At 46.5% G+C, this 27,500-nt stretch overlaps 1 protein-coding gene across 1 annotated transcript in view; it reads right to left on the minus strand.

Moving 5' to 3' along the window:
• Nucleotides 1–27,500, minus strand: part of LOC139414735 (ras-related protein Rab-6B-like) — a 161,935-nt gene that overhangs the window by 25,301 nt on the left and 109,134 nt on the right. The window contains exons 5-6 of the mRNA XM_071162433.1: nt 25,284–25,395; nt 3,798–3,891 (exon numbers count right to left, since the gene is read on the minus strand). Of these exons, the coding sequence (XP_071018534.1) occupies nt 3,798–3,891; nt 25,284–25,395 (206 nt within the window). The remainder of the gene's footprint in view (nt 1–3,797; nt 3,892–25,283; nt 25,396–27,500) is intronic.

The raw sequence follows: 27,500 nt of genomic DNA on the forward strand, positions 1-27,500 counted from the left end.
TCAGCTACTAGGTCCTCAATCAAGACTTTAAATTGCCCGAGTGGCACCACAACATCCAAATGTAATGAGTTTTGTAAACTGTTTCAGCAGTGAAGTGCATTACAACTAAAAAAGGATTTACATAATTTGGTGGAGACCTGCAGGAACCTCAAGAGTTAACCAACCCTGTGAACGGGTTTGGTAAGTCTCATATTTATACACGAAAACAACAAAGTTGCGTAAATTGGAAGCTTGTGTAGTAGAACTTTATATATAAAAACAGAATAGTGATCTAAAGGACTTTAGTGAGTATCAACCTTTAAATACAGAATACAGTAGTGAATATTAAAACTGTCCCCTGTGAGAAAGCGAAGGGCCCTACGATGGTAGACAACATCCAGAGGTTTAAGAGAAGTGGCTGCTGCAATTCTGATAAATGGTGTCACCATAGTCAAAAACTGACTGTACAGCCAGGATCAAACCCGGGTCTGTAGTGACTCCTGTAAGTGCCTTAGACCGCTGTGCCACTCGGGAGGTCGAATCAACTTCCTATCCCTGGATTAGAACATGCAAAACCTTTGGCACCAGAGATAGATGCTTCCGCCATCTGTCATCCCCGTCCACCTGTTTCAACCTTTGAATGAGAACGTGATGGTCATCTGTGTCGAAGGCCTTGTGTAAAAATAAAGCAGCACAATGCTTTCTATGATCTTAGCAAGATAACACATCATCTAAAATAATGTCCTGGTTTAAATAAACGTCCTGGTCTAAATGTCCAGGTCTAAATGTCCAGGTCTAAATGTCCACCTGGTCTAAATGTCCACCTGGTCTAAATGTCCAGCAGGTCTAAATGTCCACCTGGTCTAAATGTCCACCCGGTCTAAATGTCCACCTGGTGTAAATGTCCACCTGGTCTAAATGTCCAGCTGGTCTAAATGTCCACCTGGTCTAAATGTCCAGGTCTAAATATCCACCCGGTCTAAATGTCCACCTGGTCTAAATGTCCACTCTGTCTAAATGTCCAGGTCTAAATGTCCACCTGGTCTAAATGTCCAGGTCTAAATGTCCACCCGGTCTAATTGTCCACCCAGTCTAAATGTCCACCCGGTCTAAATGTCCACCCGGTCTACATGTCCACCTGGTCTAAATGTCCACCTGGTCTAAATGTCCAAGTCTAAATGTCCACCCGGTCTAAATGTCCACCTGGTCTAAATGTACACCCGGTCTAAATGTCCAGGTCTAAATGTCCACCTGGTCTAAATGTCCACCTGGTCTAAATGTCCACCTGGTCTAAATGTCCACCTGGTCTAAATGTCCACCTGGTCTAAATGTCCACCCGGTCTAAATGTCCAGCTGGTCTAAATGTCCACCTGGTCTAAATGTCCAGCTGGTCTAAATGACCACCTGGTCTAAATGTCCAGGTCTAAATGTCCACCTGGTCTAAATGTCCACCTGGTCTAAATGTCCACCTGGTCTAAATGTCCACCCAGTCTAAATGTCCAGGTCTAAATGTCCACCTGGTCTAAATGTCCAGGTCTAAATGTCCACCCGGTCTAAATGTCCACCCGGTCTAATTGTCCACCCGGTCAAAATGTCCACCCGGTCAAAATGCCCACCCGGTCAAAATGTCCACCCGGTCAAAATGCCCACCCGGTCTAAATGCCCACCCGGTCTAAATGCCCACCCGGTCTAAATGCCCACCCGGTCTAAATGTCCCCCCGGTCTAAATGTCCACCTGGTCTAAATGTCCACCTGGTCTAAATGTCCAGCTGGTCTAAATGTCCACCCGGTCTAAATGTCCACCTGGTCTAAATGTCCACCTGGTCTAAATGTCCACCTGGTCTAAATGGGGTAGAGAACTGAAGAGCCCTTTGAGCTCAAAAGTAGTGCACTATGCAGGGAATAGGGCTCTGGTCTATAGTAGTGCACTATATAGGGAATAGGGATCTGGTCTAAAGTAGTGCACTATGCAGGGAATAGGGCTCTGGTCTAAAGTAGTGCACTATATAGGGAATAGGGCTCTGGTCTAAAGTAGTGCACCATATAGGGGAATAGGGCTCTGGTCTAAAGTAGTGCACCATATATAGGAATAGGGCTCTGGTCTAAAGTAGTGCACTATGCAGGGAATAGGGCTCTGGTCTAAAGTAGTGCACTCTGCAGGGAATAGGGCTCTGGTCTAAAGTAGTGCACCATATAGGGGAATAGGGCTCTGGTATAAAGTAGTGCACTATATAGGGAATAGGGCTCTGGTCTAAAGTAGTGCACTATATAGGGAATAGGGCTCTGGTCTAAAGTAGTGCACTATATAGGGAATAGGGCTCTGGTCTATAGTAGTGTACTATATAGGGAATAGGGTGCCATTGGGGACATACAACATAACGTTTCCCAGTAACAACAACGTTTTCCAGTAAGTTCTCCCTCCCTCCCTCCCTCCCTCCCTCCCTCCCTCCCTCCCTCCCTCCCTCCCTCCCTCCCTCCCTCCCTCCCTCCCTCCCTCCCATAGTTAATAAAGGGTTTTATAAAGACAAGCTAACAGTATATTGTGTCTGTGAAGGGAACAACGTTGTCACCCAGCACTGAGGCAAACACATGACCCATTGTTCTGCATTACTTCAGGACCACTAATGGAACAAAGGGACCAGAGCATAACTGATCAAACAAAGAGGATAAACACCCCACTGTTAACCCTGCTGGCTCGCCTGTGTCATTCATAGACCATTGGTACAACCTTGTACAATTGATACTAATTGATATCAGGCAGTGGTCGTCTCTCTCTCAACCCAGCTATCTCGATCTCACTTCTTGCTCTCTCTGACTTCCTGCAGTTAGTGGTAATAGACCTGATTCCAACCAAAGCCCATTTCTATATTCGATTACAAACACTTTACACTAGTCACTGTTAATTACTCATAAATCAAAGGACAAGTCAGTCGTGGGAAAAATGACTCAGTCATGCCCTCTGCCACGGAACCGTTTCCTGTCAACACTGACAGTGACAGATATAATCAGTATATGTGTATTCATGCAGAAATACGACACAGAGATGTAGTGTTGTCAACACTCAGAGGGACTGAGCCACTGAAAGAAAATTATACAGACATGCAGATTCACGGCTGTAGCCTGTCTTGAAGCTGGTCTCAATCAACACTAACCTGTTTGACGTTGTAATCTGTCTTGGCGCTGGTCTCAATAAACACTAACCTGTTTGACGTTGTTGCCTGGATTGGCGCTCGTCTCAATAAACACTAACCTGTTTGACGTTGTAGCCTGTCTTGACGCTGGTCTCAATAAACACTAACCTGTTTGACGTTGTAGCCTGTCTTGGCGCTGGTCTCAATAAACACTAACCTGTTTGACGTTGTTGCCTGTCTTGGCGCTGGTCTCAATAAACACTAACCTGTTTGACGTTGTAGCGCTGGTCTCAATAAACACTAACCTGTTTGACGTTGTTGCCTGTCTTGGCGCTGGTCTCAATAAACACTAACCTGTTTGACGTTGTTATCTGTCTTGACGCTGGTCTCAATAAACACTAACCTGTTTGACGTTGTTGCCTGGATTGGCGCTCGTCTCAATAAACACTAACCTGTTTGACGTTGTAATCTGTCTTGGCGCTTGTCTCAATAAACACTAACCTGTTTGACGTTGTAGCGCTGGTCTCAATAAACACTAACCTGTTTGACGTTGTAGCCTGTCTTGGCGCTGGTCTCAATAAACACTAACCTGTTTGACGTTGTTGCCTGTCTTGGCGCTGGTCTCAATAAACACTAACCTGTTTGACGTTGTTATCTGTCTTGACGCTGGTCTCAATAAACACTAACCTGTTTGACGTTGTAGCCTGTCTTGGCGCTGGTCTCAATAAACATGACGCTGAGCTCCTTGGCCCGCTGTTCTCCTTCTTCTATGGTGATCTGCCTGGGAGGGGAGAGGACAGGAATCCACATCAAACCACTGACTGAAGAACATCTTAAATAAGCAGTGACCCAGGGAAAAAAAAACAGTTGATTACTTTATTTTGCATATCAAAATCATTTTTCCACGTTGATTCAACGTCACATTTGCTTTTTTGTTTATGATGTGGAAGCAACGTTGATTCAACCAGTTTGTTCCCAATGGTGAGGTACTGTAGTCTACAGACTACAACAAGCCACAGCCAGCAGCACTGTCTACCAGCACTCACCTAACAGCACATCTAACATCGTTCATTAAGCTATGGTGAAGCTGATTGATGGTGTTGTGGCCCGAAAAATGTATTAATTACTGCCCGTTACTATGAAATGTTGTCGATGCATGAGTTCCTGGGAACGTGAGAAAGGAAGAGTGTCAGGTCCACAGAATGGAAGGAGGGGCCCACAGAATGGAAGGAGGGGTCTACAGAATGGAAGGAGGGGTCTACAAAATGGAAGGAGGGGTCTACAGAATGGAAGGAGGGGTCTACAGAATGGAAGGAGGGGTCTACAGAATGGAAGGAGGGGTCCACAGAATGGAAGGAGGGGTCTACAGAATGGAAGGAGGGGTCCACAGAATGGAAGGAGGGGTCCACATAATGGAAGGAGGGGTCCACAGAATGGAAAGAGGGGTCTACAGAATGGAAGGAGGGGTCCACAGAATGGAAGGAGGGGTCCACAGAATGGAAGGAGGGGTCTACAGAATGGAAGGAGGGGTCCACAGAATGGAAGGAGGGGTCCACAGAATGGAAGGAGGGGTCTACAGAATGGAAGGAGGGGTCCACAGAATGGAAGGATGGGTCCACAGAATGGAAGGAGGGGTCTACAGAATGGAAGGAGGGGTCCACGGAATGGAAGGAGGGGTCTACAGAATGGAAGGAGGGGTCTACAGAATGGAAGGAGGGGTCCACAGAATGGAAGGAGGGGTCTACAGAATGGAAGGAGGGGTCCACAGAATGGAAGGAGGGGTCCACAGAATGGAAGGAGGGGTCCACAGAATGGAAGGAGGGGTCTACAGAATGGAAGGAGGGGTCTACAGAATGGAAGGAGGGGTCTACAGAATGGAAGGAGGGGTCCACAGAATGGAAGGAGGGGTCCACAGAATGGAAGGACAGTGAGAGTGACAGGTCTACAGTTGAATATTAGCGGGCTGGCTAAAGCGTTTACAAATGCTGATTAAATTTGCCTTGGCCCTGTCAGAGAACACCTAGTAAAGTCAAACAGTATGGCGAGGAGACTACAGCGTCCTTCTAGGCTGACTACACAACCCAGCCAGCCCAGAGAAAAAGACATTGAAAAGACGTTGAAAAAACGTCAAAAATATGTGTTTTTGGATGAAAGATAGACCAGAGGAAAGAGTGCGTCCTACTGGCCCTCCAACACCATCTGGTCTTCCATCCAGGGACTGACCAGGACCAACCCTGCTTAGCTTCAGAAGCAAGCCAGCAGTGGTTTGCAGGGTGGTATGCTGCTGGCCAGGGTGGTATGCTGCTGGCCAGGGTGGTATGCTGCTGGCCAGGGTGGTATGCTGCTGGCCAGGGTGGTATGCTGCTGGCCAGAGTGGTATGCTGCTGGCCAGGGTGGTATGCTGCTGGCATATAAACACAGTGTGTTTAGCTACCAGTCTGGGCTGGATGGTCTGTGATATAAACACAGTGGGTTTAGCTACCAGTCTGGGCTGGCTGGTCTGTGATTTAAACACAGTGGATTTAGCTACCAGTCTGGGCTGGATGGTCTGTGATATAAACACAGTGGGTTTAGCTACCAGTCTGGGCTGGATGGTCTGTGATTTAAACACAGTGGGTTTAGCTACCAGTCTGGGCTGGCTGGTCTGTGATATAAACACAGTGGGTTTAGCTACCAGTCTGGGCTGGCTGGTCTGTGATATAAACACAGTGGGTTTAGCTACCAGTCTGGGCTGGATGGTCTGTGATATAAACACAGTGGGTTTAGCTACCAGTCTGGGCTGGATGGTCTGTGATTTAAACACAGTGGGTTTAGCTACAAGTCTGGGCTGGATGGTCTGTGATATAAACACAGTGGGTTTAGCTACCAGTCTGGCCTGGCTGGTCTGTGATTTAAACACAGTGGGTTTAGCTACCAGTCTGGGCTGGATGGTCTGTGATTTAAACACAGTGGGTTTAGCTACCAGTCTGGGCTGGCTGGTCTGTGATATAAACACAGTGGGTTTAGCTACCAGTCTGGGCTGGCTGGTCTGTGATTTAAACACAGTGGGTTTAGCAGCAAAGCACCCCCACAACATGATGTTGCCACCCCCGTGCTTCACGGTTGGGATGGTGTTCTTCGACTTACAAGCCCCCCCCCCCCCTTTTCCTCCAAACGTAACGATGGTCATTATGGCCAAACAGTTCTATTTTTGTTTCATCAGACCAGAGGACATTTCTCCAAAAAGTACGATCTTTGTCCCCATGTGCAGTTGCAAACCATAGTCTGGCTTTTTTAGGGCGGTTTTGGAGCAGAGGCTTCTTCCTCGCTGAGCAGCCTTTCAGGTTATGTCGATATAGGACTCGTTTTCCTGTGGATATAGATACTTTTGTACCTGTTTCCTCCAGCATCTTCACAAGGTCCTTTGCTGTTGTTCTGGGATTGATATGCACTTTTCGCACCAAAGTATCTCTAGGAGACAGAACGCGTCTCCTTCCTGAGCGGTATGACAGCTGCATGGTCCCATGGTGTTTATACTTGCGTGCTATTGTTTGTATAGATGAACGTGGTACCTTCAGTCCTGACAGGCAGCTCTCTACCCATAAACCCCATCCCACCAGTCCTGACAGGCAGCTCTATACCCATAAACCCCATCCCACCAGTCCTGACAGGCAGCTCTCTACCCATAAACCCCATCCCACCAGTGCAGCCAGAGTCCCAGAGATCCAACACAGAAGATTCATTACTAGCATCCTAGACTAGTCCACGTTGTCACTGTACCCCTCAGACACACAGAGACAGTCCCCACAAAATGAGGTGGAAACTGAGCTGCACTTCCTAACCTCCTGTCCAACGTATGACCATATTAGAGATACATATTTCCCTCAGATTTCCCAGATCCACAAAGAATTCGAAAACAAATCAAATTTTGATAAACTCCCATATCTACTGGGGGAAATTCCACAGTGTGCCATCACAGCAGCAAGATTTGTGACCTGTTGCCACAAGAAAAGGGCAACCAGTGAAGAACAAACACCATTGTAAATACAACCCATATTTATGTTTATTTATTTTCCCTTGTGTTCTTTAACCATTTGTACATTGTTACAACACTGTATATACACACACATATATATATATATATATATGTATAACATGACATTTGTAATGTCTTTATTGTTATGACATTTCTGTGAGTGTAATGTTTACTGTTCAGTTTTATTGTTTATTTCACTTTTGTATATTATCTACATCACTTGCTTTGGCAATGTTAACACATGTTTCCCATGCCAATAAAGCCCCTTGAATTGAATTGAAATGACAGAGGATACTAACTCAGTCAGTCAGTCAGTCAACTTCTCTCCCTGTTAGAGTTCTGGTTCTTCTCTCAAGAACCACTGCGTGTTTGGCTGACCTAAGGAACATCGTCATACATCTTTGTCTTTTTTGAATTCTTTGTCAGGGTTGTGATGTCCAAAAGCAAAAGGACAAATAAATCAACAAAATTAAGGATCAGACTGTAAGAAATGCTGAGTTTTCATGACGCAGACAGAGCACTCTGCATCCTGTCTTTCTGTCAGAGGGAGGACATCAAGCTATCACTCATACGTTCAGTAGTATTACTATTTGGTGAGGTCAAAGCCACACAGACTAATGTTAATGTCCCAATGTGAATGTGATTATTTTCTGCTTTAGATGCTATCAGATCATGCCCCCATTTCTACACAGATCTCAATATTGATGACCATATGCATTGAGAGAGAGTACGAGAGACATACAACCTTTGGCGACACCTAGCATCCAGCTTTATCAGTCTAAGACTGTCTGTCTGAACAGAATGCATGCACGTGTCCTTTTAGGTCCCGTTTCCATGCACTCTCTCCAAGTATCCGATACTCCCACTGAAACATGATGAATTTTTGTGACACTCCTCAGAAGTAGAGGGGAGATTCGATGGCGGAAGGGGGGGGGGGGGGGGGACTGAGGATTCAGACAGGGGAGGGAGGGGGGAATTGAGGATGCAGGAAGGGGAGGGAGGGGGGAACTGAGGTTTCAGGGAGAGGATGGAGGGGGGAACTGGGGATTCAAGGAGTGGAGTGAGGGGGGAACTAAGGATTCAGGGAGGGGATGGAGGGGGGGGGGGGAAACTAAGGATTCAAGGAGGGGAGGGAGGGGGGAACTGGGGATTCGGGGAGGGGAAGGAGGGGGGAACTGGGGATTCGGGGAGGGAGGGGGGGACTGGGGATTCAGGGAGAGAGGGGGGAATTGAGGATTCAGGGAGGGGAGGGAGGGGGGAACTGGGGATTCGGGGAGGGAGGGGGGAACTGAGGATTCAAGGAGGGGAGGGAGGGGTGACCTGGAGATTCAGGGAGGGGAGGTAGGGGGAAACAGGATTCAGGGACAGTCACAAGAATTAAAAGCAAGACTGGAGCTAGGTCTCCATCCATTCATGACTGGAGCTAGGTCTCCATCCATTCACGACTGGAGCTAGGTCTCCATCCATACAAGACTGGAGCTAGGTCCCCATCCATACAAGACTGGAGCTAGGTTTCCATCCATACAAGACTGGAGCTAGGTCTCCATCCATACAAGACTGGAGCTAGGTCTCCATCCATACAAGACTGGAGCTAGGTCTCCATCCATACAAGACTGGAGCTAGGTCTCCATCCATACAAGACTGGAGCTAGGTCTCCATCCATACAAGACTGGAGCTAGGTTTCCATCCATACAAGACTAGAGCTAGGTTTCCATCCATACAAGACTGGAGCTAGGTCTCCATCCATACAAGACTGGAGCTAGGTCTCCATCCATACAAGACTGGAGCTAGGTCTCCATCCATACAAGACTGGAGCTAGGTCTCCATCCATACAAGACTGGAGCTAGGTCTCTATCCATACAAGACTGGAGCTAGGTTTCCATCCATACAAGACTGGAGCTAGGTCTCCATCCATACAAGACTGGAGCTAGGTTTCCATCCATACAAGACTGGAGCTAGGTCTCCATCCATACAAGACTGGAGTTAGGTCTCCATCCATACAAGACTGGAGCCAGGTTTCCATCCAATTGGACGACAGATTTTCATGTGACTATTCTAAAATCTGTCCCACCTGTAGTATTTCCACCAAACATACTTGTTGCAGATAAACAGCAGTGCACGTTGAGGTAGTGCCCATAAAATGTACTTTTTTCCCAAGTTTTCTTGTCTCAAATAAATAACATATTTTCAACTCCATCGATAGTTAACTGTTGTGTTAAAAATAGCAAATGTGCCTCCTCTGGCCTTGGCATGTGGTCTCTAGCCCAACAGCTGGCAGATACAGTGTGGGTAGGCTAGTCTACATGAGATTATTTATAGATGACATTATTTCTATTTGTCAAAAGGCAGCCAAGGATCGATCATCATGTCACCAGAATAAGAATCTCAATATTTATTGGCAAGGAGCATCAAACTCATCGACGTGCACTTTCACCACCCTGTAAAGTTCATCATAATTTATTTAATCTGTATCCTTAATTAATTGCATGCTTTCCTTAATTAATTGCATGCTTAATTAATTGCATGCTTTCCTAATTAATTGCATGCTTTTTTTTCTCATAGTTGACTCCAAGTTAACTTCAATTTAATGGTTATTATATCAATATTTGTGCATAAAATTATTTAACCTTGAAGTCCTGTTACTAACAACTTCAATAAGACTTACACACATTTTTTAATTTTTTTTTTTACAAATGTTCTGTTTAATTTGGAAATTACAGATCTCAACCAGGAAATTGAGAAGTCATCAGAGTTTCATAGCAATTCCACATCAGAATGGTAATTTGCATAGCATTTTTAGCTAATCCTAAACATATTACATCATTTACTTTAGGTCTGCTTCAATGGCTTTCATAAGGTAGGTAAGCATTGTTAAATGAGGACTGAAGTCAAACGTCAGTGTCCAAACATGAGTATGCAATTACATTGAAATGAATGGGTTTTCAGTGGTCTCCCCCCCAAAAATGTTTTTCTTGAATTTCAAATGATCTTCAATCATGTTCAGACTACATTTTGAGGTAATACATGCATATTATATGCAAGACTGAATATTTATTAATTGACCCCGTGGATATGAAAAGTGGTTTAACCCATAAAATAGTATCTTGTCAACGATTAAATCAAATTTTTCACAACAGTATTTTTCATACCCTATTCTTGTTTCACCATACTTTTACAGATATATAAACCGCCTGTTTTTTTTTTACATTTGAACCATTTCTTTACATATTCCTACTCTTCAAGGTCTCTTCTAACAGGAATGATGCAATATTCATTGATCACCAACTGAATTCCTGCCTTTTATCCAATATCTTTGGTGAGTGGTTTTGAGTTTTTTTAAACACAACACGGTGTGGCACTGTAACTTGTAAATTGATTCTCTGTCAATACGCTCTACCGGCCGCTTGAGTATAGGGTTAAACGTTTAAGTAGAGATGAAAAATCAGCCTCTGCTGTCAGACAGTAAACACTTAACGACAGAACAATCAGTGTGTTTCTAGACAGATCATTCACACTGACATCACTGTAAAATAGGGGGGGGGGGGGGGTGAGACTATGGCCCGGTTTCCATAGAGATGGAATTTAGGCTTACTATTGTTTTAAAGATCCATCTTTCCTACAACGTCCGAAGACGGAACACGCGTTTCCCCTAAACACCACACGAGAGAACGGTCACTGGGTGCGTCGTTGGAGCGTGTGTCGATACTGATAGGGATCGAAAGAAAGGGAGGGCTGATTTCGGATCAGCTTTCTCTCTTCAAATCTTTCCTTAAAAAATGTGCTCAATAATATTTTATAATACTGACCACGGATCAGCTTCTAGAGAGATATTACCACCTAAAGCAACAAACATTGAGGCGGTTTATTCTAAATGCACTATATCACCGATTTGGCACATCATGAAATATATTGCGACAGATTACAGACAGTAGCCTACAAAATAGAAAATAAAAATAGAAATCAGTTGATTGAACATGAAATGTATTTTGATATTGTTGATTGTTTATGTCATTTTGGGTTTGGAAGCATCTCAACACACTGCACCATGTCAACACACCATCTCAACACACGTACAGCCTGATCTAACCCCTGTCCTACAGCCTGATCTAATCCCTGTCCTACAGCCTGATCTAACCCTTGTTTTACAGCCTGATCTAACCCCCATCCTAATCCCTGTCCTACAGCCTGATCTAACCCCTGTCCTACAGCCTGATCTAATCCCTGTCCTACAGCCTGATCTAATCCCTGTCCTACAGCTTGATCTAACCCCTGTCCTACAGCCTGATCTAACCCCTGTCCTACAGCCTGATCTAATCCCTGTCCTACAGCCTGATCTAATCCCTGTCCTACAGCCTGATCTAACCCCTGTCCTACAGCCTGATCTAATCCCTGTCCTACAGCCTGATCTAATACCTGTCCTACAGCCTGATCTAACCCCTGTCCTACAGCCTGATCTAATCCCTGTCCTACAGCCTGAACTAATCCCTGTCCTACAGCCTGATCTAACCCCTGTCCTACAGCCTGATCTAATCCCTGTCCTACAGCCTGATCTAATCCCTGTCCTACAGCCTGATCTAATCCCTGTCCTAATCCCTGTCCTACAGCCTGATCTAACCCCTGTCCTACAGCCTGATCTAATCCCTGTCCTAATCCCTGTCCTACAGCCTGATCTAATCCCTGTCCTACAGCCTGACCTAATCCCTGTCCTACAGCCTGATCTAGTCCCTGTCCTAATCCCTGTCCTACAGCCTGATCTAATCCCTGTCCTACAGCCTGATCTAATCCCTGTCCTACAGCCTGATCTAACCCCTGTCCTACAGCCTGATCTAACCCCTGTCCTACAGCCTGATCTAATCCCTGTCCTACAGCCTGATCTAACCCCTGTCCTACAGCCTGATCTAATCTCTGTCCTACAGCCTGACCTAATCCCTGTCCTACAGCCTGATCTAGTCCCTGTCCTAATCCCTGTCCTACAGCCTGATCTAATCCCTGTCCTACAGCCTGATCTAATCCCTGTCCTACAGCCTGATCTAACCCCTGTCCTACAGCCTGATCTAACCCCTGTCCTACAGCCCGATCTAATCCCTGTCCTACAGCCTGATCTAATCCCTGTCCTACAGCCTGATCTAACCCCTGTCCTACAGCCTGATCTAATCCCTGTCCTACAGCCTGATCTAATACCTGTCCTACAGCCTGATCTAACCCCTGTCCTACAGCCTGATCTAATCCCTGTCCTACAGCCTGAACTAATCCCTGTCCTACAGCCTGATCTAACCCCTGTCCTACAGCCTGATCTAATCCCTGTCCTACAGCCTGATCTAATCCCTGTCCTACAGCCTGATCTAATCCCTGTCCTACAGCCTGATCTAATCCCTGTCCTAATCCCTGTCCTACAGCCTGATCTAACCCCTGTCCTACAGCCTGATCTAATCCCTGTCCTAATCCCTGTCCTACAGCCTGATCTAATCCCTGTCCTACAGCCTGATCTAATCTCTGTCCTACAGCCTGACCTAATCCCTGTCCTACAGCCTGATCTAGTCCCTGTCCTAATCTCTGTCCTACAGCCTGATCTAATCCCTGTCCTACAGCCTGATCTAATCCCTGTCCTACAGCCTGATCTAATCCCTGTCCTAATCCCTGTCCTACAGCCTGATCTAACCCCTGTCCTACAGCCTGATCTAATCCCTGTCCTAATCCCTGTCCTACAGCCTGATCTAACCCCTGTCCTACAGCCTGATCTAATCCCTGTCCTACAGCCTGATCTAATCCCTGTCCTACAGCCTGATCTAACCCCTGTCCTACAGCCTGATCTAATCCCTGTCCTACAGCCTGATCTAATCCCTGTCCTACAGCCTGATCTAACCCCTGTCCTACAGCCTGATCTAATCCCTGTCCTACAGCCTGAACTAATCCCTGTCCTACAGCCTGATCTAATCCCTGTCCTACAGCCTGATCTAATCCCTGTCCTACAGCCTGATCTAATCCCTGTCCTAATCCCTGTCCTACAGCCTGATCTAACCCCTGTCCTACAGCCTGATCTAATCCCTGTCCTACAGCCTGATCTAATCCCTGTCCTACAGCCTGATCTAATCCCTGTCCTACAGCCTGATCTAATCTCTGCCCTACAGCCTGACCTAATCCCTGTCCTAGAGCCTGATCTAATCCCTGTCCTACAGCCTGATCTAATCCCTGTCCTACAGCCTGATCTAGTCCCTGTCCTAATCCCTGTCCTACAGCCTGATCTAACCCCTGTCCTACAGCCTGAAAGAGCTATTATCCTCCTTAATGGCCACCTTCCTTTAATGTTTATTGACTGATCCAATCAGTCTGACTCAGGAAACTGCCTTACACAGCACTTTATCTGCTTACCCTGTCTTTCTCCAGATCAATTAGACACTGTAGCTGCATGCAGACAGCAGAGAGCAGAGAGCAGAGAGCAGAGAGCAGAGAGCAGGGAGCAGAGAGCAGAGAGCAGAGAGCAGAGAGCAGAGAGCAGGGAGCAGGGAGCAGAGAGCAGAGAGCAGAGAGCAGAGAGCAGGGAGCAGGGAGCAGAGAGCAGAGAGCAGAGAGCAGAGAGCAGGGAGCAGGGAGCAGGGAGCAGGGAGCAGAGAGCAGAGAGCAGAGAGCAGGGAGCAGAGAGCAGGGAGCAGGGAGCAGAGAGCAGAGAGCAGAGAGCAGGGAGCAGAGAGCAGAGAGCAGGGAGCAGAGAGCAGGGAGCAGGGAGCAGGGAGCAGAGAGCAGAGCAGAACCTTAAAGAAGGCTATGGGAAGAAGTGAGAAGCACTGAGGCAAACTGACAGATTGATGTTATGATTCATGTTTAATTGAATGTGGCTGAAAGTGCCTCTATATAGGCTGACATGCTGTCCATAAATAACAACTCCAGATTGTTTAACACATCACCATGAAAGGCATTTGGCTCCTACCGGCTGTTCCTGACGACTGTGTGATCACGCTCTCCGTATCTGATGTGAGCAAGACCTTTAAACAGGTCAACGTTCACAAGGTCAGGGCCAGATGGATTACCAGGACGTGTACTCAGAGCATGCGCGGACCAATTGGCAAGTGTCTTCATTGACATTTTCAACCTCTCCCTGACCGAGTCTGTAATACCTACATGTTTTCAAGCAGACCACCATAGGCCCTGTGCACAAGAAAGCGAAGGTAACCTGCCTAAATGACTACCGCCCCGAAGTATTCACGTCGGTAGCCGTGAAGTGCTTTGAAAGGCTGGTCATGACTCACATCAACACCATCATCCCGGAAACCCTAGACCCACTCCAATGTTAGTACCGCCCCAACGGATCCACAGATGACGCAATCTCAATCGCACTCCACACTGCCCTTTCCCACCTGGACAAAAGGAACACCTACGTGAGAATGCTATTCATTGACTACAGCTCAGCGTTCAACACCATAGTGCCCACAAAGGGCCCTGGGACAAAACACCTCCCTCTGCAACAGGATCCTGGACTTCGTGACGGGCTGCCCCCAGGTGGTAAGGGTAGGCAACAACACATCTGCCACGCTGATCCTCAACACGGGGGCCCCTCAGGGGTGCGTGCTCAGTCCCCTCCTGGTACTCCCTGTTCACCCACAACTGCATGGCCAGGCACGACTCCAAAACCATCATTAAGTTTGCTGAAGACACAAAAGTGTCAGTGCCTGATCAGTGCCTGATCACTGACAACGATGAGACAGCCTATAGGGAGGAGGTCAGATACCTGGATACCGGGAGGTGCCAGGACAACAACCTCTCCCTCAACGTGAGCAAGACAAAGGAGCTGATCATGGACTACAGGAAAAGGCGGGCCAAACACACTCCCGTTCACATCGACAGGGCTGCAGTGGAGCAGGTTGAGAGTTTCAAGTTCCTTGGTGTCCACATCACCAACAAATCTCATGGTCCAAACACACCATGACAGTCGTGAAGACGGCACGACAAAACCTTTTCCCCCTCAGAGGACTGAAAATATTTGGCAAGGGGTCCCCAGATTCTCAAAAAGTTCTACAGCTGCACCATCGAGAGCATCCTGACCGGTTGCATCACCGCCTGGTACGGCAACTGCTCGGCATCTGACCCTAAGGCGCTACAGAGGGTAGTGCGTACGGCCCAGTACATCACTGGAGCCAACCCCAGTCACCCAAGTCATAGACTGTTCTCTCTGCTACCGCACGGCAAGCGGTACCGGAGTGCCAAGTCTAGGTCCAAAAAGCTCCTTAACAGCTTCTACCCCCAAGCCACAAGACTGCTGAACAATCAATCAAATGGCCACTGGACTATTTACACTGACCGCCCCCTTCTTTTTACTCTTTTTACACTGCTGCTACTCGCTGTTTATTATCTATGCACTTTACTACTTCTTACATGTACCGGTACCCCCTGTATATAGCCTCCACATTGACTCTGTACCGGTACCCCCTGTATATAACCTCCACATTGACTCTGTACCGTAACACCCTGTATATAGCCTCCACATTGACTCTGTACCGGTACCCCCTGTATATAGCCTCCACACTGACTCTGTACCAGTACCCCCTGTATATAGCCTCCACATTGACTCTGTACCGTAACATCCTGTATATAGCCTCCACATTGACTCTGTACCGGTACCCCCTGTATATAGCCTCCACACTGACTCTGTACCAGTACCCCCTGTATATAGCCTCCACATTGATTCTGTACCGGTAACCCCTGTATATAGCCTCCACATTGACTCTGTACCGGTACCCCCTGTATATAGCCTCCACATTGACTCTGTACCGTAACACCCTGTATATAGCCTCCACATTGACTCTGTACCGTAACACCCTGTATATAGCCTCCACATTGACTCTGTACAGTAAAACCCTGTATATAGCCTCCACATTGACTCTGTACCGTAACACCATGTACATAGACTCCACATTGACTCTGTACCGGTAACCCCCTGTATATAGCCTCCACATTGACTCTGTACCGTAACCCCCTGTATATAGCCTCCACATTGACTCTGTACCGTAATACCCTGTATATAGCCTCCACATTGACTCTGTACCGGTACCCCCTGTATATAGCCTCCACACTGACTCTGTACCAGTACCCCCTGTATATAGCCTCCACATTGACTCTGTACCGGTAACCCCTGTATATAGCCTCCACATTGACTCTGTACCGGTACCCCCTGTATATAGCCTCCACATTGACTCTGTACCGGTACCCCCTGTATATAGCCTCTACATTGACTCTGTACCGTAACACCCTGTATATTGCCTCCACATTGACTCTGTACCGTAACACCCTGTATATAGCCTCCACATTGACTCTGTACCGTAATACCCTGTATATAGCCTCCACATTGACTCTGTACCTGGAGAGCTTCCGGCGCCGACAGAGATGGCCGCCTCGCTTCGCGTTCCTAGGAAACTATGCAGTTTTTTGTTTTTTTACGTGTTATTTCTTGCATTAGTACCCCAGGTCATCTTAGGTTTCATTACATACAGTCGAGAAGAACTACTGAATATAAGATCAGCGTCAACTCACCATCAGTACGACCAAGAATATGTTTTTCGCGACGCGGACCCTGTGTTCTGCCTTACAAACAGGACAACGGAGTGGATCCTATGCAGCGACCCAAAAAAACGACTCCGAAAGAGAGGGAGACGAGGCGGTCTTCTGGTCAGACTCCGGAGACGGGCACACCGTGCACCACTCCCTAGCATTCTTCTTGCCAATGTCCAGTCTCTTGACAACAAGGTTGATGAAATCCGAGCAAGGGAAGCATTCCAGAGGGACATCAGAGACTGTAACGTCCTTTGCTTCACTGAAACATGGCTCACTGGAGAGACTCTATCCGAAGCGGTGCAGCCAACGGGTTTCTCCACGCATCGCGCTGACAGAAACAAACATCTTTCTGGTAAGAAGAGGGGCGGGGGCGTATGCCTCATGGCCAACGTGACATGGTGTGATGAAAGAAACATACAGGAACTCAAATCCTTCTGTTCACCTGATTTAGAATTCCTCACAATCAAATGTAGACCGCATTATCTACCAAGAGAATTCTCTTCGATTATAATCACAGCCGTATATATCCCCCCCCAAGCAGACACATCGATGGCTCTGAACGAACTTTATTTAACTCTCTGCAAACTGGAAACGATTTATCCGGAGGCTGCATTCATTGTAGCTGGGGATTTTAACAAGGCTAATCTGAAAACAAGACTCCCTAAATTTTATCAGCATATCGATTGCGCGACCAGGGGTGGAAAGACCTTGGATCATTGTTACTCTAACTTCCGCAACGCATATAAGGCCCTGCCCCGCCCCCCTTTCGGAAAAGCTGACCACGACTCCATTTTGTTGACCCCTGCCTACAGACAGAAACTAAAACAAGAGGCTCCCACGCTGAGGTCTGTCCAACGCCGGTCCGACCAAGCTGACTCCACACTCCAAGACTGCTTCCATCACGTGGACTGGGAGATATTTCGTATTGCGTCAGTTAACAACATTGACGAATACGCTGATTCGGTGTGCGAGTTCATTAGAACGTGCGTTGAAGATGTCGTTCCCATAGCAACGATTAAAACATTCCCTAACCAGAAACCGTGGATTGATGGCAGCATTCGTGTGAAACTGAAAGCGCGAACCACTGCTTTTAATCAGGGCAAGGTGTCTGGTAACATGACCGAATACAAACAGTGCAGTTATTCCCTCCGCAAGGCTATCAAACAAGCTAAGCGCCAGTACAGAGACAAAGTAGAATCTCAATTCAACGGCTCAGACACAAGAGGCATGTGGCAGGGTCTACAGTCAATCACGGACTACAGGAAGAAATCCAGCCCAGTCACGGACCAGGATGTCTTGCTCCCAGGCAGACTAAATAACTTTTTTGCCCGCTTTGAGGACAATACAGTGCCACTGACACGGCCTGCAACGAAAACATGCGGTCTTTCCTTCACTGCAGCCGAGGTGAGTAAGACATTTAAACGTGTTAACCCTCGCAAGGCTGCAGGCCCAGACGGCATCCCCAGCCGCGCCCTCAGAGCATGCGCAGACCAGCTGGCCGGTGTGTTTACGGACATATTCAATCAATCCCTATACCAGTCTGCTGTTCCCACATGCTTCAAGAGGGCCACCATTGTTCCTGTTCCCAAGAAAGCAAAGGTAACTGAGCTAAACGACTACCGCCCCGTAGCACTCACATCCGTCATCATGAAGTGCTTTGAGAGACTAGTCAAGGACCATATCACCTCCACCCTACCTGACACCCTAGACCCACTCCAATTTGCTTACCGCCCAAATAGGTCCACAGACGATGCAATCTCAACCACACTGCACACTGCCCTAACCCATCTGGACAAGAGGAATACCTATGTGAGAATGCTGTTCATCGACTACAGCTCTGCATTCAACACCATAGTACCCTCCAAGCTCGTCATCAAGCTCGAGACCCTGGGTCTCGACCCCGCCCTGTGCAACTGGGTACTGGACTTCCTGACGGGCCGCCCCCAGGTGGTGAGGGTAGGCAACAACATCTCCTCCCCGCTGATCCTCAACACTGGGGCCCCACAAGGGTGCGTTCTGAGCCCTCTCCTGTACTCCCTGTTCACCCACGACTGCGTGGCCACGCACGCCTCCAACTCAATCATCAAGTTTGCGGACGACACAACAGTGGTAGGCTTGATTACCAACAACGACGAGACGGCCTACAGGGAGGAGGTGAGGGCCCTCGGAGTGTGGTGTCAGGAAAATAACCTCACACTCAACGTCAACAAAACTAAGGAGATGATTGTGGACTTCAGGAAACAGCAGAGGGAACACCCCCCTATCCACATCGATGGAACAGTAGTGGAGAGGGTAGCAAGTTTTAAGTTCCTCGGCATACACATCACAGACAAACTGAATTGGTCCACTCACACAGACAGCATCGTGAAGAAGGCGCAGCAGCGCCTCTTCAACCTCAGGAGGCTGAAGAAATTCGGCTTGTCACCAAAAGCACTCACAAACTTCTACAGATGCACAATCGAGAGCATCCTGGCGGGCTGTATCACCACCTGGTATGGCAACTGCACCGCCCTCAACCGTAAGGCTCTCCAGAGGGTAGTGAGGTCTGCACAACGCATCACCGGGGGCAAACTACCTGCCCTCCAGGACACCTACACCACCCGATGTCACAGGAAGGCCATAAAGATCAACAAGGACAACAACCACCCGAGCCACTGCCTGTTCACCCCGCTATCATCCAGATGGCGAGGTCAGTACAGGTGCATCAAAGCTGGGACCGAGAGACTGAAAAACAGCTTCTATCTCAAGGCCATCAGACTGTTAAACAGCCACCACTAACACTGAGTGGCTGCTGCCAACACACTGACACTGACTCAACTCCAGCCACTTTAATAATGGGAATTGATGGGAAATGATGTAAATATATCACTAGCCACTTTAAACAATGCTACCTTATATAATGTTACTTACCCTACATTATTCATCTCATATGCATACGTATATACTGTACTCTATATCATCGACTGTATCCTTATGTAATACATGTATCACTAGCCACTTTAAACTATGCCACTTTGTTTACATACTCATCTCATTTGTACATACTGTACTCGATACCATCTACTGTATCTTGCCTATGCTGCTCTGTACCATCACTCATTCATATATCCTTATGTACATATTCTTTATCCCCTTACACTGTGTACAAGACAGTAGTTTTGGAATTGTTAGTTAGATTACTTGTTATTACTGCAATGTCGGAACTAGAAGCACAAGCATTTCGCTACACTCGCATTAACATCTGCTAACCATGTGTATGTGACGAATAACATTTGATTTGATTTGATTTGTACCGTAACACCATGTACATAGACTCCACATTGACTCTGTACAGGTACCCCCTGTACATAGCCTCCACATTGACTCTGTACCTTAACCCCCTGTATATAGCCTCCACATTGACTCTGTACCGTAATACCCTGTATATAGCCTCCACATTGACTCTGTACCAGTACCCCCTGTATATAGTCTCCACATTGACTCTGTACCGGTACCCCCTGTATATTGCCTCCACATTGACTCTGTACCGATACACCCTGTATATAGCCTCCACATTGACTCTGTACCGGTACCCCCTGTATATAGCCTCCACATTGACTCTGTACCGGTACCCCCTGTATATAGCCTCCACATTGACTCTGTACCGGTACCCCCTGTATATAGCCTCCACATTGACTCTGTACCGTAACACCCTGTTTATAGCCTCCACATTGACTCTGTACCGGTACCCCCTGTATATAGCCTCGTTACTAACCTGTAACCCTGCACTTTGACTCTGTACCGTAATACCCTGTATATAGCCTCGTTACTAACCTGTACCCCTGCACATTGACTCTGTACCGGTACCCCCTGTATATAGCCTCCACATTGACTCTGTACCGGTACCCCCTGTATATAGCCTCCACATTGACTCTGTACCGTAACACCCTGTTTATAGCCTCCACATTGACTCTGTACCGGTACCCCCTGTATATAGCCTCGTTACTAACCTGTAACCCTGCACTTTGACTCTGTACCGTAATACCCTGTATATAGCCTCGTTACTAACCTGTACCCCTGCACATTGACTCGGTACCGGTACCCCCTGTATATAGCCTCCACATTGACTCGGTACCGGTACCCCCTGTATATAGCCTCCACATTGACTCTGTACCGTAACACCCTGTTTATAGCCTCCACATTGACTCTGTACCGGTACCCCCTGTATATAGCCTCGTTACTAACCTGTAACCCTGCACTTTGACTCTGTACCGTAATACCCTGTATATAGCCTCGTTACTAACCTGTACCCCTGCACATTGACTCGGTACCGGTACCCCCTGTATATAGTCTCCACATTGACTCTGTACCGGTACCCCCTGTATATAGTCTCCACATTGACTCTGTACCGGTACCCCCTGTATATAGTCTCCACATTGACTCGGTACCGGTACCCCCTGTATATAGCCTCCACATTGACTCGGTACCGGTACCCCCTGTATATAGCCTCCACATTGACTCTGTACCGGTACCCCCTGTATATAGCCTCCACATTGACTCGGTACCGGTACCCCCTGTATATAGCCTCCACATTGACTCTGTACCGGTACCCCCTGTATATAGCCTCCACATTGACTCTGTACCGGTACCCCCTGTATATAGCCTCCACATTGACTCTGTACCGGTACCCCCTGTATATAGCCTCCACATTGACTCTGTACCGTAATACCCTGTATATAGCCTCCACACTGACTCTGTACCGGTGCCCCCTGTATATAGCCTCCACATTGACTCTGTACCGTAACACCCTGTATATAGCCTCCACATTGACTCTGTACCGGTACCCCTGTATATAGCCTCCACATTGACTCGGTACCGGTACCCCCTGTATATAGCCTCCACATTGACTCTGTACCGGGTACCCCCTGTATATAGCCTCCACATTGACTCTGTACCGTAACACCCTGTATATAGCCTCCACATTGACTCTGTACCGGTACCCCCTGTATGTAGCCTCCACATTGACTCTGTACCGTAACACCCTGTTTATAGCCTCCACATTGACTCTGTACCGGTACCCCCTGTATATAGCCTCGTTACTAACCTGTAACCCTGCACTTTGACTCTGTACCGTAATACCCTGTATATAGCCTCGTTACTAACCTGTAACCCTGCACATTGACTCTGTACCGGTACCCCCTGTATATAGCCTCCACATTGACTCTGTACCGGTACCCCCTGTATATAGCCTCCACATTGACTCTGTACCGTAACACCCTGTTTATAGCCTCCACATTGACTCTGTACCGGTACCCCCTGAATATAGCCTCGTTACTAACCTGTAACCCTGCACTTTGACTCTGTACCGTAATACCCTGTATATAGCCTCGTTACTAACCTGTACCCCTGCACATTGACTCGGTACCGGTACCCCCTGTATATAGTCTCAACATTGACTCGGTACCGGTACCCCTGTATATAGTCTCCACATTGACTCTGTACCGTAACACCCTGTTTATAGCCTCCACATTGACTCTGTACCGGTACCCCCTGTATATAGCCTCGTTACTAACCTGTAACCCTGCACTTTGACTCTGTACCGTAATACCCTGTATATAGCCTCGTTACTAACCTGTACCCCTGCACATTGACTCGGTACCGGTACCCCCTGTATATAGTCTCCACATTGACTCGGTACCTGTACCCCCTGTATATAGTCTCCACATTGACTCTGTACCGGTACCCCCTGTATATAGTCTCCACATTGACTCTGTACCGGTACCCCCTGTATATAGCCTCCACATTGACTCGGTACCGGTACCCCCTGTATATAGCCTCCACATTGACTCTGTACCGGTACCCCCTGTATATAGCCTCCACATTGACTCGGTACCGGTACCCCCTGTATATAGCCTCCACATTGACTCGGTACCGGTACCCCCTGTATATAGCCTCCACAGTGACTCTGTAACGGTACCCCCTGTATATAGCCTCCACATTGACTCTGTACCGTAACACCCTGTATATAGCCTCCACATTGACTCTGTACCGGTACCCCCTGTATATAGCCTCCACATTGACTCTGTACCGGTACCCCCTGTATATAGCCTCCACATTGACTCTGTACCGGTACCCCCTGTATATAGCCTCCACATTGACTCTGTACCGTAATACCCTGTGTATAGTCTCGTTGTTGATATTTTTTACTTTAGTTTATTTAATAAATATTTTATTAATGTTGTATTCAGCATTTCATGGTAAGGTTGTATTCAGCATTTCATGGTAATGTTGTATTCAGCATTTCATGGTAAGGTCGTATTCAGCATTTCATGGTAAGGTTGTATTCAGCATTTCATGGTAAGGTTGTATTCAGCATTTCATGGTAAGGTTGTATTCAGCATTTCATGGTAAGGTTGTATTCAGCATTTCATGGTAAGGTTGTATTCAGCATTTCAGAGTAAGGTTATATTCAGCATTTCATGGTCAGGTCTATAGTATTCGGTGCATCTGACAACATACACAGACCAAGTCTTTGACTACCTGAGTGCTCCATGCTGCCTCCTTGTCATATTTCATATCATGGTCATTTCATCCAACAATTCCTATGCACCTGCAACAAGTAATCACAGATGTGTGTGAGATATTTTCCTATTTAATATTGTGGTCTGTGAAAGTGAGAATGATTTAAAACTCACACCAGTGCCAATCAGCAACACCAGGGACCGACAACTTGAAGGTCAGATGTGTTTTACCAATTACTGGCATCATTAAGGGGTTTCTCCAATGTCCAGACATTCCAAGAGAGAGAACATCAAGAGTGTCTGTGAGTGTCTAGTTTCTCTGTTTAGACTGTATGACAGGGTAGTGAGGTGAATCATTACTGTATGACAGGGTAGGGAGGTGAATCATTACTGTATGACAGGGTAGGGTGGTGATTCATTACTGTACGACAGTGAGCACTAGTTGACTACCCCCAGTGTTTACTGACTACCGCCGGTGTTTACTGACTACCCCCGGTGTTTACTGACTACCCCCGGTGTTTACTGACTACCCCACAGTATTTACTGACTCCCCCCAGTGTTTACTAAATACCCCCGATGTTTACTGACTCCCCACAGTGTTTACTGACTACCCCCGGTGTTTACCGACTACCCCCGGTGTTTACCGACTACCCCCTGTGTTTACCGACTACCCCCGGTGTTTACTGACTACCCCCCGGTGTTTACTGACTCCCCCCGGTGTTTACTGACTCCCCCCCGGTGTTTACTGACTACCGCCGGTGTTTACTGACTCCCCCCGGTGTTTACTGACTATCCCCTGTGTTTACTGACTCCCCCCAGTGTTTACTGACTACCCCCGGTGTTTACTGACTACCCCCAGTGTTTTTCTGACTCTCCCCCAGTGTTTACTGACTACCCCTAGTGTTTACTGACTACCCCCGGTGTTTACTGACTCCCCCCCAGTGTTTACTCACTACCCCCGGTGTTTACTGATTACCGACTACCCCCAGTGTTTACAGACTACCCCCGGTTTTTACTGACTACCCCCGGTGTTTACTGACTCCCCCCGGTGTTTACTGACTACCCCCGGTGTTAACTGACTACCCCCGGTGTTTACTGATTATCCCCTGTGTTTACTGACTCCCCCCATTGTTTACTGACTACCCCCGGTGTTTACTGACTACCCCCGGTGTTTTTCTGACTCTCCCCCAGTGTTTACTGACTACCCCCAGTGTTTACTGACTACCCCCGGTGTTTACTGACTCCCCCCCAGTGTTTACTCACTACCCCCGGTGTTTACTGACTCCCCCCCAGTGTTTACTGACTACCCCCGGTGTTTACTGATTACCGACTACCCCCAGTTTTTACAGACTACCCCCGGTGTTTACTGACTACCCCCGGTGTTTACTGATTCCCCCCCAGTGTTTACTGACTACCCCCAGTGTTTACCGACTACCCCCGGTGTTTACTGACTCCCCCCGGTATTTACAGACTACCCCCGGTGTTTACAGTCTTCTCACCTGTTATATTTCCATGGTTATCTCTGTTATTCTGTGTATCTGGCCTTCTCTCTCTCTTTCACTCTCTTGTTCTTTCTCTTTCTCTCTCTTTTTCTCAATGTATACCCCTCTCTCTTTCGCTCTCTCTCTCTCCGTCTCAGGTCTCTCTTACAGTTGGAACATGCTCAGGCGTGACGAGGCACCAGGTCACTCTGAAGTAGAGTAGAGACAGACTGACAGTGTCACAACTAACTTGTGTTTTGATTGGATCCCCAAAGACCCAAAAGACCTTTTCAAAAGAGAGAGAAGAGAGACATTGGACACGGACCGCTGCACCAGACGTAACCATGGAAATCGGGCCAGTAAAAGGAAGTAATGTAGTCTAGGAGCAGCGCTTTGAAACTGTGTGTCTCAAATGGCCCACTATTCCCTTTGTAGTGCACCCTATCCCCTTCATAGTGCACTACTGTTGGAGCAGCGCTTTGAAACTGTGTGTCTCAAATGGCCCACTATTCCCTTTGTAGTGCACCCTATCCCCTTCATAGTGCACTACTGTTGACCAGACCCTAGGGTGCACATTTGTGACGCACATTTAGGCTGCAGCCAGAACTGAATAACTGAATATAACACTTCTTACCTCTTGTCTCCCAAGTCTGTTTTGTTGCCAACTAGCATGATAATGACATCACTTCCTCTCTCTGTTCTGACGTCGTCGATCCATTTGGACGTTTGCTGGAAGGAGTTCACATCTGTTTGAGGAATAGCAGAAGCAACAAAAAAAAAGTAGTTGTCATCTTGTTTAAAGTTGAGTTTTGACATATAAATGGCTGAGCATAACAAAGTATACAAACATACAAATGGAATTGTGTTTATTGATGTTAACGTTGTACAAGTGGGTTGGGTACTAGTGGAGAACCGGGACGAAAATAACACTTTTCGTTGTTTTCCTAATCACTCAGAGATCGATAGAGCTACAGAGACTTTTATGCAACTAGCTCGTCAGAATTAGACGTTCCTGTTTCTCAAACATCACATTTCGAAGGTTTTCCAAATGTCAAATTATTTAAGTTTAGGTTTTAGTTTAGGAATTAACTCCAAATTAAGTTTAAGTTTAAGTTTAGGTTTTAGTTTAGGTATTGACTTTGAAATCTCAAGGTTAGGTTTAAGTTTAGGCATTGACTCTGAAATCTTAAGGTTAGGTTTAAGTTTAGGCATTGACTCTGAAATCTTAAGGTTAGGTTTAAGTTTAGGCATTGACTCTGAAATCTCAAGGTGAGCCATTAACTCTGAATGGTTAAGATAAGGGATGATAAGATAAGGGATAAGGGCATGACACTTGACCTGCTAGCATGATACTTGATCTAGCTAGCATGACACTTGATTAGCTAGCATGGTACTTGACTAGCTAGCATGACACTTGACTAGCTAGCATGGTACCTGACTAGCTAGCATGACATTTTGTTTCACATATTTTTTATTTAACTAGGCAAGACATCTGACTAGCTAGCATGACACTTGGAACCTGTTATTTAGACACTAGACAGGTTAATTAACACATGTTGTTGGGAACCTGTTATTTAGACACTAGACAGGTTAATTAACACATGATGTTTGGAACCTGTTATTTAGACACTAGACAGGTTAACACATGATGTTGGGAACCTGTTATTTAGACACTAGACAGGTTAACACATGTTGTTGGGAACCTGTTATTTAGACACTAGACAGGTTAATTAACACATGATGTTGGGAACCTGTTATTTAGACACTAGACAGGTTAACACATGATGTTGGGAACCTGTTATTTAGACACTAGACAGGTTAACACATGATGTTTGGAACCTGATATTTAGACACTAGACAGGTTAATTAACACATGATGTTTGGAACCTGTTATTTAGACACTAGACAGGTTAACACATGATGTTGGGAACCTGTTATTTAGACACTAGACAGGTTAACACATGATGTTGGGAACCTGTTATTTAGACACTAGACAGGTTAATTAACACATGATGTTGGGAACCTGATATTTAGACACTAGACAGGTTAACACATGATGTTTGGAACCTGATATTTAGACACTAGACAGGTTAATTAACACATGATGTTGGGAACCTGTTATTTAGACACTAGACAGGTTAATTAACACATGATGTTGGGAACCTGTTATTTAGACACTAGACAGATTAACACATGATGTTGGGAACCTGTTATTTAGACACTAGACAGGTTAATTAACACATGATGTTGGGAACCTGTTATTTAGACACTAGACAGGTTAACACATGATGTTGGGAACCTGTTATTTAGACACTAGACAGGTTAACACATGATGTTTGGAACCTGATATTTAGACACTAGACAGGTTAATTAACACATGATGTTGGGAACCTGTTATTTAGACACTAGAAAGGTTAACACATGATGTTTGGAACCTGATATTTAGACACTAGACAGGTTAATTAACACATGCTGTTGGGAACCTGTTATTAGACATGATGTTGGGAACCTGTTATTTAGACACTAGACAGGTTAATTAACACATGATGTTGGGAACCTGTTATTTAGACACTAGACAGGTTAATTAACACATGATGTTGGGAACCTGTTATTTAGACACTAGACAGGTTAACACATGATGTTGGGAACCTGTTATTTAGACACTAGACAGGTTAATTAACACATGATGTTGGGAACCTGTTAATTAGACACTAGACAGGTTAACACATGATGTTTGGAACCTGATATTTAGACACTAGACAGGTTAATTAACACATGATGTTGGGAACCTGTTATTAGACATGATGTTGGGAACCTGTCATTTAGACACTAGACAGGTTAATTAACACAT

The sequence above is a fragment of the Oncorhynchus clarkii genome, chromosome 1 (genome assembly GCF_045791955.1).
Source record: "Oncorhynchus clarkii lewisi isolate Uvic-CL-2024 chromosome 1, UVic_Ocla_1.0, whole genome shotgun sequence".
Lineage (NCBI taxonomy): Eukaryota > Metazoa > Chordata > Actinopteri > Salmoniformes > Salmonidae > Oncorhynchus > Oncorhynchus clarkii.